At 40.6% G+C, this 19,929-nt stretch overlaps 1 protein-coding gene across 3 annotated transcripts in view; it reads right to left on the bottom strand.

Moving 5' to 3' along the window:
• Positions 1-1,101: 1,101 nt before the first annotated feature.
• Positions 1,102-19,929, bottom strand: part of nsd2 (nuclear receptor binding SET domain protein 2) — a 111,356-nt gene continuing 92,528 nt past the window's right edge. For all 3 annotated transcript variants that reach the window (XM_070866920.1, XM_070866921.1, XM_070866919.1), the window contains 4 exons: positions 14,024-14,165; positions 12,624-12,730; positions 7,929-8,130; positions 1,102-4,861 (listed from right to left, as the gene is read on the bottom strand). In XM_070866920.1, coding sequence (XP_070723021.1) covers positions 4,575-4,861; positions 7,929-8,130; positions 12,624-12,730; positions 14,024-14,165 — 738 coding nt within the window. In that variant the 3' untranslated portion in view covers positions 1,102-4,574. The remainder of the gene's footprint in view (positions 4,862-7,928; positions 8,131-12,623; positions 12,731-14,023; positions 14,166-19,929) is intronic.

The following is a 19,929-nucleotide window of genomic DNA, read 5'->3' as shown; positions in this document are numbered from 1 at the left end:
CAACTTCAATGGTGGAAGTTAACTGCTGCATGTGTTAACAGTACCAACCTCCACCTTCCCGTTGGAAATTGAAAGGAAATAGTTATTAGGCTGTTATAATGGCTAGTTTTGGTTTGCTAAAAGCCTGGAAATAACCTATGACAAATTATAGAATCGTGCATCGAGGTAATTCGGCCCATCGTGCCCATGACAGTTCTTTTGAAAGAGCTATTTAATTAGTCTCATTCCTATGCTCTTTCCCCATAGCTCTTACATTTTTTTCCCTTTCAAGTATTTATCCAATTACCGTTTAAAAGTTACCACTGAATTTGCTTTCACTACCCTTTTGTGTAGTACGTTCTAGATTATAACTCGTGGTGTAAAAAGAATTCTCATCTCTAGTTGTTTTGCCAATTACCTTAAATCTGTGTCCCCTGGTTACCAATCCTATTGCCAGTGGAAATTGTTTCTCATTTACTCTATTAAAACCCCTCATTTGAACACCTATTTAAATCTCCGCTTAACCTTCTCTGCTTCAAGAACAATTCTAGCCTCTCCACGTAACTGAAGTCCCTCATCCATAGTACCATTCTGGTAAATCTCCAAGCCCTTGACATCCTTCCTAAAATGTGGTGCCCAGAATTGGACACAATATTTCACCTGAGGCATAACCAGTGTTTTATAAAAAGGTTTAGCATAACTTACTTGCTTCTGTACTTTATGCCTCTATTAAAGCCAAGGATCTCTTTTTTTTTAAAAACAGCTCTTCCCAACTATTTTGCCTCATTGAAAGATGTGTGCGGAAATGCCCAGTTCGCTATTCCTCAACAGTTTACGTTTATATTGCCTTTTCTTTTTTCCTTCCAAAATTTAACACTTCTCAAATTTTGTGTCTCCATTTTACCAGTCTAGGTCATCCTGAAGTCTGTTACTATCTTTCTTAGCTTTGTGTCATCTGCAACTTTGAAATTATGCCCTATATACTCAAGTCCAGGTCATTAATACATATCAAAGAGCAGTGGTTTTAACACCGACCTCTGCGGGACTCCAAATCACACCTTTATGGTTGAGTTTGTTCTCAGCCACAAAAGTAAACTTCTACATTTAAATGATGGGTTACAATTCTAGGTAAGCAAGTCTTTTAATACAAAACTTCAAAAAATAAAATCTTGTTGAGGTGCACAGTGAAAAAAAGCATACAGCAGCTTCAGTATGTAATGTCCCATCAAGAAGACTATGAACTCAAGACACTTGTAATTGTTGCCTGGTTGTTGCTTAGATTTAAACATGTAAAAACCAGTTGGAGAAATTGTACTAATATATTCAAGTTTATCTAAATTAACTGATGTTCAAAAATTTTCATTAGTACCAATTTTGAAAAAGTCTAATTTTAAGTTTCAATAGAGTCAAGGTCAAATGAGTTATAAAAAGGTGATGAAATTGGTTCAAGTGAATTGGCAGCCCATGTTATAGTGACCAATTTACTATGAAGGCATTTTGTGCTACGCTGTACTGGCAAAGACCAATCTCACCCATAAAACCTTTTGCGGTAAAAATGTGTCTGGGCTCATAATGGGCTCTGCACAAGGAACATAGACCCCAGCTGGGACTCCTGCCTCCACAGGGAAATTCTCCTAAAGAACTGCCCTTTAGTTAGCAGCTGCGGAATAATCCGAAGCAGGGAAAGCCTGCCCCGCTCATCGCTGCCCAATTTGGGAGATGATCTAAAGCAGATATTAACTCTTCATTTACACATTTTTGGGGGGTGGGGAGGGGGAGACGAACACCTGTTTTCGGTGTCCATCATAATATCAGACATGGTTCCCAAAATTAGGCCTTGTTATGCCGGTTTTACACCTGAAATACTTAGGCTCATGATTTCCTAGTACATTTACCCTCCAAGGACCCAAGACTTTTCCTAGTCAAAGTGAAGCAACTGCAATACCACTGCTTATAGAATGAACTCAACAGTCAGAAGCCACTTTTAACTTCTGAGTAAACATCTTTCCTCAACAAAACCATATTGGTAGTTCCTTAGTGAAGCACCGTGATTCACACTGGCCCATATTTTGCATCCGCTGACTATGAATAGATGGAAATGTAGTTAGGTTTCTCACGTCAATCCCACATTTGCTCTTTTATCTAGGTGTTAGATATTGGGCATCTGTTTTTATATAGCCAATTGTAATCAATGAGTACCTGACAAGAAGTATGCCCCTATAGTCAGGCTTTGGTTTGCTTTATCACCATTATGTTTCCAGTTTTGAAAAATCTGGCAGCCTGGCCAAGAGGTGAGGGTAAGTGGGTTTGGACAGCTGAAGCTAGCTTTTGAATGCAAAAACCTCAAGACTGTTGAGTCCAATATTGTACAACAGGAGCTACTGAGATGCTTTTATTCCAAAACTAATGAGTTCCCTGCAAACTTACTGCCATCAATTCACTTACAACTGGAGTCAACAATTTGAAGTACTCGTCTCATGCATCTTATTCATTCTGCCCTCATCCAATATCTTCAGAATCTGAAAATGTTCAGGTTGCTGCTTTATACCTTTAGGGGTAATATCTAAACACTATTCCATTGAGCTGGCTACATACATGCAGCACTTAATTCAGTTTTCCACAATTCTCCAATTACTTGCTATTAGTCTGTTTGCACTGCAAGTATAAACATATGTTTCAAGTGCACAATTATTTTATGTACTTAAGAGTAACTATGTAATCAGACTATTACAAGTATACAAAATAGTTAACATGAGCTACCTCTCAACCATCCAGGAATGAGGAGCACCATCCTGAATATTTCCACAGGGATGGAAAATGAAACTCATCAGGTTGTCAGCTGAAAAGAGTACAATGGCATTGAATTCAAAAGCCAGTTATTTTGTGAATACTTTGATGTTTGGACTGGCTTGTTTTTTTAAGACACGCTGAACTGTCCTAGCAGTCACGGTGGGGGGGGAAAAAAACTTTCAGAGAGTTAGGACCATACCAATAAAAAATATGTTCATCTAATTTAGGTGGCTGAAGGACTGTTCAACCTTCAAATGCTGTACTCCATTCTTATTGGTGCAGTGGCACAGTTATGTGAGTCTTCTCCCTGACAGTGTAGGCAGACATCTACAACTTAACAGACATTGTAGAAGGGAAAGATTATGTTCCCTCATAACTGAACACGTGTGTGAACCAGTAGTAGTGAATCTTCAGTTCTGGCTTTGCAAATTTACATTTTGTGCGCGGTGAATCTGAATTGCAAGTGACCCAAACTTCATCCCGTAAACTGAAATAAACATTTCACAAAACAGTGCACACTGACCTACAAGCAATGATACATGACAGAAAAAGGGAAATAGTGTAGTCAGGGAGATGAAAACTCATACTAGCAATATCATTCAGTGATGGAACACATTCTGTTTTAGTTTCGCAACAACCCCATGAATTTCATTTGTCATCCCTGAAGGAATTCTCAAGGTGGCAGCCACAGCTGCCAAATGAAGACACAGGTAATGTTGTAGGCAATATTCAATAACAAAATATGATTTAAAAAAAAATATTTGCCAACATACCACTGTTTGTTGACGTGGTATAAATAAAAATATCACTAAATCTGAAAGCGCTCCTGCTGTGGAATGGGCTATTCTTGGACCCCCAGCTACAGAAGAAGTATAAGAATATATGGTGTACAAAAAGTTAAAACTGGAGGTTGAACTCTGCAAGCAGTGCTTTGAGCAAAGCAGAGTTAAATGATACATTTCTCAGAACTATAAACAGTTGGCTTCCTTCTCGTGATGTTGCAAAGACAAAAATTTAAAAGCACATCCAAAGGAGGAACACAAAACAAAACTAGAAGAAACACATGAACACTAATCTAAAACATTTCAATTAAGGTGAACATGGTTCACAGTTTGGTACATATCTGACTAAACAGAACTTGTATTTGCTGTTATTACAGTTGGTTTAAATAAAACTTGTCTGACCAGAATTTTTCCAGTAAAAGACCCAAAATTGCTGCATTTACTGGCTACAGTAATACAGTTTCAATCCCTGCGGTCATACATTTAAACAGTTCAAACAGCCCTGAAGAGAAGGTATTTTAAAACGCTGAACATGAGTGATTATCTATGCACTGCAATAAAGACCAGCAGGGCTACAAAAGGTACTGAACTATTAATGTAAACTACACTAACGCATACAAACACAATGAAGAGCAACTAATAGTGTCATTTTTTTCAGTATCATATTTCTAACACTTTTAATGACTGATAAATGCAATTAATTTCTAGTTTCAATCCCAATTTGTATTTTGGTCTTTTAAATCTACCTCCTATTTTCAATGTTTCATAGGAGGGATAGTTTCATCAAAGATTCCCAGTGTTAATGTAATGCTGTGTAGTTGCGCTGTCCTGGTTACTGTGAGTTATGTAGCCACAGTCTTGAGTTATCAGTGCAGATGCCGTTAAGAACTGCTGGAGATGGCTCAGTGGAATCAAGAATGCCTTTTCCTGCAAACAGTTCTTGTGTGACACATTGTAAGGAGCGTCTGTGGTAGTATGCATCAGTCAACATCAATTCCCAATAGTGTCTACAGTTCAAGTAATTCACTGTGCTTTTTCAACTGACATATGATTGCTGGTTTTGGGGTTCTTGGACTCAGACTTCACTGTCTCATTCAGAGAAGGATTGGTCTCCGGATTTTTGCATCGTTCCAGAGGTTCCGCCATGTTGCAGTGGTCATGTTCGCAGCAGCAAGCACGCCCATCTAATGTGGACCTGAACATTGTTCCTTCCTCATCATCCTTGCAGAAAGAGTTGGGGCAGAATTGGCAAAAAACAATGGAGGGTTTTCCACAGACATCACAGTGGTGCCATGGGCACTCCCACTTTCCTGAAACAATGGCAAAACATGAATTAGTGATGGCGCACTGGTTACTAGCAATAGAATAAGTTACTTGATAAAAGGGTCTTTCTATTTTAAATAACTAAAGTACACTTGGATATCCATTCTGCTCTAGAGATCATTTCAAAACAAAATCTGATACATCAACAGAAGTATTGCTACTGATGCAGAATGGTGAGAAATACTTTCAGTACTTCCATCAGGTTAGTCAGACAAGGGGTGATAATCTTAAAGGATGCAAATTGGCTTGAAATGGAGGAAAGCACTGAATGATTACATCCTCCAAGTATTCACAAGGGAAGGAATGAGCAACATATCCTCCCCAAACAACAGGGCAGAATTTTGATACAAGATACAAGCCCTAAAGGCTAAAAGAGCTATAAAGCAATACATTCCCGTGATATTCATCCAGGAATGCTAAAGGAGACGGTGGAGGAGATTTGTGAGGAATGCACAATTATCAGAGTCGCTGGATATTAGAGAGGTACCAGTAGACGGGAAACTTAAAAAAAAGGATAAAAAACAAGACTCGGGCAACTACAAACATATCAGTATTACTTCAACCATGTGTAAAATAATGGAACTGATCAGGTGTAAACTTGAAGACAATCTGTATAATAAACTCAGTCAACAGCAATCAACGTAGATTCAGAAAGGGAAGATTCTGCCCGACCAACCCCCTTGAATCCTTTCAGAGCGTGACATCCAAGTGGACTGTGGCACGCCTTACAACATTGTACCTAGACTTTCAGAAGGTACGTGACAAAGTTCCACGAGAAAAACGATGTGCAAAGCGGTGGATAATCAGGTAATGTCTTGGCTACGGATAAGAAATTGGCTGAAGGGTAGAAAACAACTGGTAATTGTTCAAGAAGTTATGTCGGGGGGGAGGGGGTGCGAAAAGTGGAGTGTCCCAAGGCATTGATCTTGGGACCATTATTGTTTTTGATTTACATCAATGACTTGGAATTAGAAACTAAATGTAAACTTGTTAAATTTGCAGTTTAGGAGGGGCAGTCAAATTGGAGGAAGTAGCTCAGAAATGATAGAATGAGCTGGACAAATGTGCACTGGCAGAGTGACAGGTGACATTCAACAGGTTTGAAATTACCGCACATGAAAAACGTCAAAATAGCTGAGGGTCAAGTTGATAAAGACCTAGGAAACTGGGTAGACTCGGTGCTCAACATGTCCAAACAACACAGAGCAGCAATGAACAAATTCAATAGAACGTCGAACTATATAGCCACAACAGTAGAATACAAGGCAGAGGAAGTCATGGTTAAATAATGTCGGGATATGGTAAGTCCCCACCTTGACTAGTGTGTCCAGTTCTTGTTACTGAGTCACAAGCAAAAATATTCAAGTGATGGAGGCAATGTGGAGAAGAAGGAAAAGACTGATCCCTAATGTTAAAAAGATTCGAGTTATGATGCACGACTAGAGAGACTTTGGGCTTTTTAGCTTAGTAAGGAAGCATCCAAGAGGTGATCTTATACAGGTATGCAAGATAGTAAATTATGTGGAAAAGGGCAAATCGAGAGAATGACTTAAAATTTAATCACAAGTAGAACAAAAGGGCACGGGTTCAAATGGGGAAAAGGCAATTAAGACAAATACCAGAAAGTTCTTCACACAAAAATATTGATCCATACAAAAAGAGAGAACAGTGAAAAGAAGAATCCTGGAAATGCTTTAAGAGCTTTGGGGAAAGAGCAGGGGGAGTGTGACTATTTGGACAGTTCTTTGAGAGACGGCAGAGGCACGACAGGCCAAATGACCTCCTTCTGTGCTGCAAGATTCAATGGTTCTATGAACCAACTGAATACTGAAATGGGGGGGGGGGAACAGGGTTATTCTGGGTGGATGATCATCCTCAACCCTATTCATCTTGTGAACTCGAGGAATTCTGACTGAACTCTTAGAAATTCTGACTGTATTTAAGTGATAAGAATAGTTTATACTGACAGCACATTTATTTAAAAAAGCATCAGCTGTTCAGACTTTGTTGTAAGGATTTAAATTGCCCAGTGGTGGGGCACTGTATTGAAGAATGATACAAAAACTGAAGGAATCTCTGAGATTATGTGTATGCTATTATTAATTCTAAAAACAAAGGGTAATTTGCCCCCAATTCAGTAGTTTTATAGTGCTGCATTAACTTGTAACCTAGCAGCCCAAAAGTAGAGAATTATTCAGCATTAACAGAATTTTGTTCCTCAACCCTTCACCACCCTTTGAGTGAAGGACTTATTTCCAGCACTTCATATTTTCCTCTATTCAGCTGTTTTAAGAGCTACATCTCAGTACATCACACTGTCCAAACATCTTTTTAGTAATTCTTTAAAAATACTTATAATACTCCTATGACCCTGATCGGAAACGCAACATAGTGGAGCATTTCTAGTGACTCACTTTAATGCAATTAAGTGCAGTTACAAATAAAGTCATGAGCAAATAAAGACCCCACTTCATCCAGAGTCCATGTTTAATTATTCTCTCACGGGCTCCTACTTCCCCATATCAGTTGATTAGCTAATTAAAAAACACTAGGTTTCCTTCCCCTACATCCGTGAAAAAAGTCAAGCAATGAGAATCTCTCTATAATCCTAAATCCCCTTTAGCAAATATCCAACCTTTTAAAAGGTGTTACTCAACCTCAAAATCAACCTTGTTCGGGGAGTTTGTTCTGCATGTACACCGTCCTGTCAGAAAAAGAGCGCTTTCTATTCTATAATTTTAATTAAGGCTTGTGAACAGCGTGCTTATTTTTCCTCTAGAAACAAATGTGATTCAACAGCTTTGCATAAAGTATTAGTCTGGGGAAAAGTTACTATTCAGGACCAAAATGTTTGCGAGACTGATTGATCAGTGGTAGTGTTTGGAATCTGAATTTCCCCATCCTAGGTTTGTGAACCACTGCTTCATCTGTCTAACCTAATCAACAGACCTATTTCACACTAAATCTTTTGCTGAGCAAAAGAGAAAATATTGCATTGTTAGGAGTTTGAAGTCTTCAAAAAAAAAAAGTGAGATTCTCAAGAATTTCAGCTACCAAATGGGGGTTTTGTAAGACTGAGGCAGGACAGGTGATAGGTCTTCGAACAAGCTTTTCTGTCACACAGTACAAGTTCTCCTCCATCTCTGCAGCGGAAGCATTCATCCTCGTGCTCTTTTTTCCCATCACTCTTTGATTTGCGTTTTCGCATTTTCTTTTTCCCCCTTTTCCCTTTTTCATCTGAACCATTGCTTGCACTCTGTTAAATTAAAAAAAAAATTATGGTTAGATTAGATTTGGGGTCCTATTTTATAAAAGTCTTTACAGCAAGAAAGCATCAGTTTCAAAGTACTAGCGCACCAGTGTCATATTGGTTCATGACTGGTACTGCGATGCATCTGTCATCTAAAATCTTCAGCACTTACCAGTCATCAAGAGTGCATTGCTTCTAGTATCTGTACTACATCAGCATGTACCACAACATTTTAAAAATTACACTGAGGTAATAAGGGTTGATGTTCCCTTTTTATTGCTAATTTTATGACCATTTTTCATTTCTCTTCTTATAGTTAAGCCTGGATCCCACAACATCTTCCCTAACCTCCACCCCACTAAAATGAATGCCACGCCAGACTCAGTTTTATTTATTTAAATAAGTAAATTTTTTAAGGGATGGACATGCAGTGATAGCGAAATGGTAGAAATGTTAAATCATTATTTTGTTTCAGTAGTTACCAGGGAGACCGATCAGGTGGACATGACATAGGAAGATATCAGAAATGATATAACCGCATTTAAAATAAAAAGTAGTATTAAATAAACTAATAAAATTCAGAGGATATAACCTATAGTCGGACGGATTACATCCGTACATTTTAAAAGAATCTAGGGAAGAGAGAGAGCAGAGGCACTACTATATTTAATCATTCATTAAGTGTAGTGCCCTAGGACTGGCAGATAGCGAACGTAATACCTATGTTTAAGAAGGGAGAGAGAACATGTCCAGGGAACAACAGACCAGTCAGCTTAACATTGGTGATAGGAAAAATAATGGAATCCCTACTAAACCAAAAAAATAGAATCTAGAAACCAAAAATATAAGGAATAGTCAATATGGATTTCAAAAGGGAAAGTCTTGCTTGACCAACCTCATTGAATTTAAAAAAAAAAAGAGGTAACAGAGAGAATAGACAAGGGTAATGCAGCAGATCTAATTTATCTAGATTTTCAAAAGACCTTTGATAAGGTACTACATATAATACTTAATTGGAACACCTGCGAACTTATCCTTTTTTGGTGTGGAAGCAAGTCATCCTCGTTTCAAAGGACAGCTATGATGATGATGACATATAATAGACCGATGAATAAGAGCAGAGAATGTAGAGTCAGAGGATAAGTAGCAAAATGGATAGCTTCAAGACAGAAAGCAGAGAAAGCAGGGTAAAAGGTAGCTATTCAGAGTGGTAGAAGGTAGAAAGTGAGGTCCCACAAGGATCAGTGCTGGGACCAATGTTGTTCATAATTTATATCAACGATTTAGACTTTGGAATTAAAAACAATGTCTAAATTTGCAGATGATACCAAATTTGGGGGGGGTGGGGGGTGGGGGGTGGGGGGCGGGGAGAAATAGTTGATACTGAGGAGGCCTGCAACAAATTACAACACATTAATAAACTTACAGAACAGGCATATAATTGACAGATGAATTTCAAAACAGATAAATGTGATGCATTACATTTTGGTAAAAAAAATAGGGAGGTCACATATTATATGAAATATAAGAATCTAAATGGGATAGAAGTACCGTATATGGATTTCAGCAAGGCTTTTGATAAGGACCCACAAAGCACACTGGTCACAAAAGTAAAAGCCCATATGATCTAGGGCAAAGTTGGATCCAAAATTAACTCAGAGGCAGGAAGCAAAGGTTGTTGAATGTTTTTGTGACTGCATGGCTGTTTCCAGTGGGGTTCCGCAGGGCTCGGTACTAGGTTCCTTGTTTTTTGTGGTATATATCAATGATTGAGACTTGAATGTAGGGGGTATGATTAAGAAGTTTGCAGATGATACTAAAATCGGCTGTGTGGTTGATAATGAAGAAGAAAGCTGTAGACTGCAGGAAGATATCAATGAACTGGTCAGGTGGGCAGAACAGTGGCAAATGGAATTTAATCTGGAGAAGTGTGAGGTAATGCATTTAGGGAGGGCAAGCAAGACAAGAGGATACACATTAAATGGTAGGATACAGAAGTGTAGAGGAACAAAGAAACCATGAAGTTCATGTCCACAGATCCCTGAAGATAGCAGGCTGGGTAGATAAGGTGGTTAAGAAGGCATACGGAATATTTGCCTTTATTAGCTGAGGCATAGAATACAAGAGCAGGGAGATTATGCTTGGACTGTAGAGTACTGCATGCAGTTCTGGTCACCACATTACAGGAAAGATGTGATTGCACTAGAGAGGGTACAGAGGAGATTTACTAGGATGTTACATGGACTGGAGAATATTAGCTATGAGGAAAGATTGGACAGGCTGTGTTTATTTTCTTTGGAGCAGAGGAGGCTGAGGGGAGACCTTATTGATGTGTATAAAATTGAGGGGCCTAGATAGAGTGGATAGGACATACCTATTTCCCTTAGCAGAGGGGTCAACAACCAGGGGAGATTTGGGGGGAAATTTCTTCACCCAGAGTGTGGTGGGGGTCTGGAACTCTCTGCCTGAAAAGGTGGTAGAGGCAGAAACCCTCACCACATTTAAAAAGTATTTCAATGTGAACTTGAAGTGCCATAACCTACAGGGCTACGGACCAAGAGCTGGAAAGCGAGGTTAGGCTGGATAGCTCTTTGTTGGCCAGCGCAGACATGATGGGTCGAAATGGCCTCCTTCCATGCTGTAAATTTCTATGATTCTATAAGAGCAAAGGGATCTTGGAGTACAAATACACAAATCACTAAAAGTAATGTCACAGGTTGTAAAAAAAAGCAAACCAAACACTCGGGTTTATTTCTAGAGGGAGAGAATTGAAAAGTAGAGAAGTTATGCTAAACTTGTATCAAACCTTGGTTAGACTACACTGGAGTGCGGTGTACAATTATTATAAAAAGGATAGAGGGACTGGAGAGGATGCAAGAAAGATTTACAAGGATACCAGAGCCTCGAGGTTATACCTATCAGGAAAGGATGAACAAGCTGGGTCTCTTTTCTCTTGAAAGGAGAAGGCTGAGGGGTGACCTAATAGAAGTCTTTAAAATTATGAAAGGTTTTGATAGAGTGGATACAGAGAGGATGTTTCCACTTGTGGGGAAGAGCATAACTAGAGGCAATCAATGTAAGAGTCACTAAGAAATCAAATAGGGAATTCAGAAGAAACTTCTTTACCCAGAGAGTGGTGAGAATGTGGACAACTCACTACAGGGTACCACAGGGAGTGGTTGAAACAAATCATATAAGCTAGATAAGCGGTAAGGAATGTTTGAAAGAAAATGGTGGACCAGCCAAAAAGAGACATGTAAACTAACTAGTTTGGCCAACTGACTAATTTTAAAAACAGTTAGATACACAAATTTGAATCAGTAACTTTTTCAAGTTTTGATGACTGTGATCACTTTGATTCAATTTGTTATGATGGCCACACAAAGTTGAACAGTGAACCAACATTCACTTAGGTGAAAAGAACAGCCATTTGGGAAAATTATTATTGGGCCTTTTGTACCTGTGGCATTGTACCGCAGCATGAGTCAGTGCCAGCAGGAAAGAAAAGGTTAGAGGCAGAACTGGAGAAGAAAATAAGTCACAAGAAAAACAGTTCTAACTTTTTTTTTAACAAGGATCTCTTCACACCCTGACGACTTTATGCTGAAATCTATCCCTAACCTCTTCTTTGATCTCTGTTACTAGCAGGTGCACGAGTGGGCTCGAAGTGATTTTCCCTCAGTGAGGATAGCTTTCAGCTGCTGCTTCCGCAACTAAGAGTAATCACTGTATTCATTGGAGTTTAGAAGGACGAGAGGGGATCTCATAGAAACATAAAATTCTGACAGGACTGGACAGATTAGATGCAGGAAGAATGTTCCTGATGTTGGGGAAGTCCAGAACCAGGGGACATAGTCTAAGGATAAGGGGCAAGCCATTTAGGACAGAGATGAGGAGAAACTTCTTCACTCAGAGTTGTTAACCTGTGGAATTCCCTACTGCAGATAGTTGCTGATGCCAATTCATTGGATATATTAAAGAGGGAGCTAGATTATGGCCCTTACGGCTAAAGGGATCAAGAGGTATGGAGAGAAAGCAGGAAAGGGGTACTGAGATGAATGTTCAGCCATGATCTTATTGAATGGTGATGCAGGCTCAAAGGGCCGAATGACCTACTTCTGCACCTATTTTCTATGTTTCTATGTAATCCATCGTATAGTAACCCACAGCTGAAAATCTATAACCTACTACTCTGTGGCCAAGTGTGTTGGAACTCTAATAGGCTGCATCATGGTGCCCTAAACTCCTGGAAATTCCTGGAATTCCCAAAACCGCTGTAGATCTGGAAGCACCAGATGGATAAATCACACATTATGAAAATAAATCCAGCTGATAAAATGTGCATCAATTACTTTTTGTTGCAGGCTATTTTATCAGACACGTGGGTTTATACAAACCTAAAGTGTACCAAGCTTACATAAATCAGGACAGTGTTCAAACACAGTACTTTATTTCTTGATTATGTATGCTTTATTCTTGGATGTAATCATTAATCCTACCTTGGGTCTGACCCCGAGGAATCCACTGCAATTTGGTGCACCACACCTGCAGACAGTCTTCTCATTTCCAAGGCAGTCCAGATTATAATTAAAGGTGAGCTCAGTCCCTATGGGTTAAAGTAAGAGTCATCTCATTACACATGCACATCTGACTCCAACAGTTAGCAACATTGTACCACCAACAATGCAAATAATGTAAAGGATTTTCTTCACCAATTGCTGGATTTCTTCCAAAAAAACTCTTTAAATACCAGTAACTGAGCAGACAGCCTCAAATTTCTACTCGCCTCTAAATAAAACCCATTTTTTTAGATGGTATATCCTATTGCCATCAACATAAAAGAGGCAATACCATCACTCAATTTGCCCGAAACACAGAGCAGAGGAAGAAAACTGATCAAGTCAAGGTCAGCTACCTATAATTTCTCCAACTCCTGTCCGCCCACATGGGGGAGCCAGGGAAATATTTCAATGTAGGCAAGTGTGAGGTGTTCCATTGTGGTATGAAGAATAAGGAAGCCACATACTGCTTGGATAACAAGAGTCTAGATGAGGCAGAGAAGCAAAGGGAACTAGGGGTACAGGTGCACAAATCACTGAAAGTAGCAATAATAAGGCTATTAAAAAAAAGCAAACCAAGCACTGGGGTTCACTTCTAGAGGGATAGAATTGAAAAGCAGAGAAGTTATGTTAAACTTGTATCAAACCTTGGTTAGACCACACAAGAGTACTGTGCACAGTTCTGGTCTCCATATTATAAAAAAAAAAGGATATAGAAGCCCTGGAGAAGGTGCAAAAAAGATTCACAAGGATGATTCCAGAACTGAGAGAAGATACTTATCAGGGAAAGCTGAACAGACTGGGGCTCTTTTCTCTAGAAAAGAGTAGGCTTAGGAAAAGACCTAATAGAGTTCTTTAAGGTAATGAAAGGGGGTTTGATAGGGTTGAAGTGGAGAAAATGTTTCCACTTGTGGGAGACCCCAAAACTAGGAGCCATAAATATAAGATGGTCAATAATAAAATAAAATAGTTAATAATAAATCCAGTAGACAATTCAGGAGAAATTGCTTTACTTAGAGAGTGTATAGAATGTGGAACACGCTCCAAGGAGTAGTTGAGGCAAATAGCATAGATGCATTTCAGGGGAAGCTAGATAAGACACACGAGGAAGAAAGGAATAGAAAGATATGTTGATAACATTAAATGAAGAGGGGTGGAAGGAGGCACATGTGTAACATAAATGCCGGAATAGTCCAGTTGGGCTGAATGCCGGTTTCTGTGCTGTAGACTCAAGGTAATTCTATGCAATTGTTTGGAAGAGCCCATGGTTAGAAAGGACTAATATGACAAAACTAGAATGGTCTCGTGTTAATTTTGAACATTTTAGCACTCTCCCTTACCTGCTGGGATGTCACAGAGAGAGAACAACCCAACTCGAGTGTCTCCATTCACTGTCCATTTCTGCGTTTCACAATTAGGCTGGCAACTGTGGTTCATAAAGCGACAATAATTCCCTTTAGGCCCAGCATCAATTATCCGATCCTGAAATAAATAATGTAGTTACATTAATACATTTTTGATAGGTTCTAATAACGTGTAGATGTACTTGAAAGCTAGTCGGTTTGCTGACAAAGGGTCGACTGAAAATAAAGTGTGTAATTGTATTATGAATAAAGTTCATAGAAGATTGTGGCACAAGCTACAATAGTATAAATAGGCTATTGGGTTTCAGCCCAACTAATATCAGTATGGTTTTAGTATATGCAGAAATATTTTCAAAGGACTGCAATTATCCAGCAAAGACAATATGCCTCTTACCACACTCAAAGCTGACAAATTCATTCTGCTTTAACCTCAATAGTGATCAAAATAAATTTATCCGAGGATTATCAATCTGCCTTGGCTAAGGACCAAAACAGAATGGCTGATTGGTACCTCAACTCCATTTACCCACCTTTGATCCATATTCCTTGTTACCCTTAGCTAATACAAGTCTGATCTCTGTCCTGAAAATGTCAATTGACGCTGCCTTTTCCACATTTCCACTAGATTCCTGATTTCACTCCTGAATGGCCTAGCTCTAAGTTTAACATTGTGACCCCCTTGCTGTGGATTCCCCCACCAGAGGAAACAGCTTCTCTGAATCTACTCTATCGAATCCTTTTATCACTTTAAACACCTCAATTACATCTGAGGAAGTGCTGCACTGTTGGAGGTGCCGTCTTTCGGATGGGACATTAAATCAAGATCCCGTCCATCCTCTCAGGTGGATGTAAAAGATCCCATTTCATTATTTGTGTCCTGGCTAATATTTATCCCTGAACCATCATCACTAGAACAGATGACATGGTCATTTATTTAATTACTGTTTGTGGGAACTTGCTCTGTGCAAATTGGCTGCCGCATTTCCCTACATGACAACAGTAACTACACTTCAAAAATACTTCATTGGCTGCAAAGAGCTTTTGGATGCCCTGAGGTCGTGAGAGGTTTTTCTGTATTTCTATGTGAGGCATACTAGGTTAGATTGACACAGCCTGCACACTGCTCAAACTTTAAATTATCTATCACTCCAACTTACAGCAGGGTCAGCACTCTGACTTTATGATGGAAGTTCTGCCCCATCCGTCTGATTTCTGGCAACATGATGTACGTGGGCCCTCACAGAAAAGACAGGACAGAAATAGACATGCAGACACAGAGTGTAAGAACTAAAAACACACAAAGAGGAGAAAAGCTGCAAGGTTAAAGAAACAGCAAAGCGAGAGGCTTTAAACTTGAATCCATTTTCAGGTCCACAATATTGCTGGCACATTGGTCAGCTCATCAATGCAAAAGCATGAAAAGTTCTGCCACTATCACATCTGATATCACACATTTTATTTTAGATGTTTAAAAGGTTACTCTATTTTATAATGTGCTCAAATTATTCGAGATACAATAAAGATGTTGTGACTAGAAAACCAAGTCATTAGGGGCCGCATGGTCTTTTCTCATCCTTGACTTTACTTATGTATTTTGCATGAACGACTCGAAAGTAAATTTTTAAGCCAATTCTTCAGTTAAAATACATGACATCTTCAAACCATCGGAGGCAGTCACACACAGATGAACAAGACAGTTTATAGTGAATCCTTCTGGGATTCATATTTTATTGGGGAAAAAGAGCCAAGAAAACTTGTAATTCACAGATTCAGGATTGCGGAGGAGATCAATAACTATCAACAGGCTCTCTGATGATTCAGCGGTTAATACAGTGAGTCGATGAGCCCTACAGAATAAGGTGGTCTGTCTTCACAGGTTTGGTGACCTTAGCAGGATAGCAAAGGTAATTGCCTAAACACTCTTGGGTTAAGAGAGAGAAAACTGAAAGAGGGTTTCTGTTTTCAATTACTATCCAGCAATCCCAGCTGCAAGTGTGTGTACATGTGGATGTTGGGTGAGGTAAGGAACACTTTGCAACACTTCCAACTATAGCCTACCAACACTAGCTATACAGGCTCACACATGAAATGGTCACGTGGATATCCAAGAGGACAATGAGATTAGAAAATTGGCAATAGGACAAGATCGAAAAACATGAATTTTTTGTTCTTAAACATTTAAAGCAAGAATGAATGCGCCCAATTCTGCATTTATAACCTGCCCCGTCATCTAGGCTCACATTCAGGGCCTGTACAGGATGTTGATTGCCGTGTCTAATCCATAATTCAAGTAATCACTTTTAGATGCTATGTTTGAAACATATAATGTTACTGATAACAGTCCATAGTATTATTTGTATTATGGCACAAAGGAAAGCTAAAATGCCACATACACATGGACTCTCAGATTGAAGTTCATGTTGTATAACACATTGTCTGTATGGATCATGCACAAATATCCAGAAGGCATACCCAGAAAGTTAGAATCAGAATGGTTACAGCACAGAAGCCGGGCATTCAGCCCATGCCAATTCTCTGCTGGTCCCACTCCCCCGCCCTTTCCCTGTAGCCCTGCAATTTTTTTTCCTTCAGGTACATATCCAATTCCCTTTTGAAAGCCACAACTAAATCTGCCTCCATCACCCCTTTCAGGCAGTGCATTCCAGATTCGAACCACTCAGTGCGTAAAAAGGTTTTTCCTCACGTTGTCTTAGGTTCTTCTGCTAATCACTTTAAGGCCGGGGGCTCATGCAGACATGCGTGCTGGCGGCTCATGCTGCAGGTATATAAGGAGCGCGGGTGCTCTCTTCTGACTGTCTCCTGCGAGCACCATTGGAGCAGGCCGGGGAGCGGAAGGGGCAGCGTGACGGCATACCACTCCAGGGAGCAGCACGTGCTGGAGCTGGAGAGCAACGGCAGTGAAAAGTGACATCATCAAGGTCCAAGTCGGTGATTGGAGCGTGGGCAGGTACTGCAGGAGTGGCGAGGTCAGAACGAAGGAGCGGAGAGGTCAGGGCGAAGGAGCGGCGAGAGATTGTAGAGGGTCGTGATCGGGGCCCAGGAGAGGCGAGAGTTTGTGGCTCAGAACAGGTGAGGGCCCAGGAGCAGCACGGGTCAGCCCACACTGCGATGTGTATGCTCACTAGGTCTGTGCAGCAGAGCTGGTCTCCAATCGTCTTGGTTAATCCTTGCTACTGTGTCAAGCCCGAGTGGTGGCTGGTGTGCAACGGTCACCGCACGTTTAAAAAAAAATCCAAGCACAGGCATCTTTCACCTTTCAAGATTTAGTTTGGACCTGGAATTTGACCCTGAAATAAGCTTCTGACCACATATCCACTGCATAACTAAGAACACCTATTTCCACCTCCGTAACGTTGCCTGTTCCCACCCCTGCCTCAGCTCATCAGTTGCTAAAGCCCTCATCCATGTCTTTGTTAACTCTAGACTGGACTATTCCAATGCACTACCTTGCGTAAACTTGAGGTCATCCAAAACTCGGGCTGCCAGTGTCCTAACTCGCACCAAGTCCCATTCACCCATCACCCCCTTTGCTCGCTGATCTACATTGGCTCCCTGTTAAGCAATGCCTCGATTTCAAAATTCTCATCCCTGTTTTCAAATCCCTCCATGGCATTGCCTCTCCCTATCTTTAACGTCCTCCAGTCCCACAACACCCGCCTAGATAACTGTGCTTCACTAATTCTGGCCTCTTGAGCATCCTTGAATATATTCACTCAACCATTGACGGCCGTGCCTGCTGTTGCCTAGGCCCCAAGCTCTGGAATTTCCTGCCCAAACCTGTCCGCCTCTCTTTCCTCCTTTAAGACGCTCCTTAAAACCTACCTCTTTCACCAAGCTTTTGGCTATCTGCTCTAATTTCTCTTCATGTGGCTCGGTGTCAATTTTTTTGTCTAATATACCTGTGAATTGCCTTGGGACGTTTTACTACGTTAAAGACGCTATATAAATACAAGTTGTTGTTGTTGTTGTCCCTTGCTTTTGTGGTAGATTTAGACTGCAATGTAGGGAAACATGATTAAAAAGTTTGCAGACGCGAGGAAAAAAGCTGTAGACCGCATGAAGGTATCAATGGAGTGGTCAGGTGGGCAGAAAAGTGGCAAATGGAATTCAATCCGGAGAGGTCATAGAGTCATTATGGCACAGAAGGAAGCCATTCGGCCCATCAAGTCCATGCCGGCTCTCTCTAGAGCAATCCAGTCAGTCCCATTCCCCCGTTCTCACCCCGCAGCCCTGCAAGTTTATTTCCCTCAAGTACCTATTCAATTTCCTTTTGAAATCATCGATCCTCTCTGCTTCCACCACCCTTGTCGGCAGCGAGTTCCAGGTCATTACCACTCGCTGCGTAAAAACGTTCTTCCTCACATCTCCCCTGTATCTCTTGCCTAAAACCTTAAATTTGTGTCCCCTAGTCCTTGTACCATCAGCTAATGGGAACAGCCTTTCTATCTACCTTATCCAAACCAATTATCATCTTGTACACCTCTATCAAATCTCCCCTCAACCTCCTTTGCTCCAAGGAGAACCCCAGCTTCTCCAACTGAACTGTGTAGCTAAAATCCCTTATCCCTGGGAGCTATTCTGGTAAATCTCTTCGGCACCCTCTCAAGGACCTTCACATCCATCCAAAAGTGCAGTGACCAGAACTAATAATAACTAATTTTATTTATATAGCACCCTTAATGTAGTAAAATATTCCAAGGCGCTTCACAGCAGTATTACAAGACAAAACCGATAAACTTGACACCGAGCCACAAAAGAAGAAATTTAGGCAGATGATCAAAAGTTTGGTTAAAGAGGTAGGTTTTAAGGAGCGTCTTAAAGGAGAAAAGAGAAGCGGAGAGGTTTAGGCATGGAGTTTGAGAGCTCAGGACCCAAACAGCTGAAGGCACGGCCACCGATAGTTGAGTAGTTATAATGAGGGATGTTCAAGAGGGCAAAATTTGAGGAGGGCAGACATCCTGTGGGGTTGTGAGGCTGAAAGAAATTAGAGATAGGGAGGGGCAAGGCCACGGGGTGATTTGTAAAGAAGGATGAAAATTTTGAAATCGAGGTGTTATTTAACTGGGAGCCGATGTAGGTCAGAAAGCACAGGGGCAATGGGTGATAGTGACTTGGTGCGAGTTAGGACACGGATTGCTGAGTTTTAGATGACCTCAAGTTTACGTAGTGTAGAATGTGGGAGGCCAGCCAGGAGTCAGTTGGAGTAGTAAAAACTAGAGGTAACAAAGGCACGAATGAGGGTTTCAGCAGCAGAAGAGCTGAGACGGGGCGGAGGCGGGCAATGTTACGGAGGTGAAAAAAGACAGATTTAGTTATGCCACGGATATGTGGCTGGAAACTCAGTTCAGGGTCAAATATGACACCTAGGTTGCGAACAGTTTTATTCACCCTCGGATTGATACTCGGGAAAGAACATAAGAATTAGGAACAGGAGTAGGCCATCTAGCCCCTCGAGCCTGCTCTGCCATTCAACAAGATCATGGCCGTGGACTCAGCTCCACTAACCCGCCCGCTCCCCATAACCCTTAATTCCCATATTGGTTAAAAATCTATCTATCTGTGACTTGAATACATTCAATGAGCTAGCCTCAACTGCTTCCCTGGGCAGAGAATTCCACAGATTCACAACCCTCTGGGAGAAGAAATTCCTTCTCAACTCGGTTTTAAATTGGCTCCCCCGTATTTTGAGGCTGTGCCCCCTAGTTCTAGTCTCCCCGACCAGTGGAAACAACCTCTCTTGCCTCTATTTTGTCTATCCCTTTCATTATTTTAAATGTTTCTATAAGATCACCCCTCATCCTTCTGGACTCCAATGAATAAAGACCCAGTCTACTCAATCTATCATCATAAGGTAACCCCCT

The sequence above is a fragment of the Pristiophorus japonicus genome, chromosome 2 (assembly GCF_044704955.1).
Source record: "Pristiophorus japonicus isolate sPriJap1 chromosome 2, sPriJap1.hap1, whole genome shotgun sequence".
In the NCBI taxonomy this organism is placed as follows: domain Eukaryota; kingdom Metazoa; phylum Chordata; class Chondrichthyes; family Pristiophoridae; genus Pristiophorus; species Pristiophorus japonicus.
This window is presented reverse-complemented; position numbering and strand designations above follow the sequence as displayed.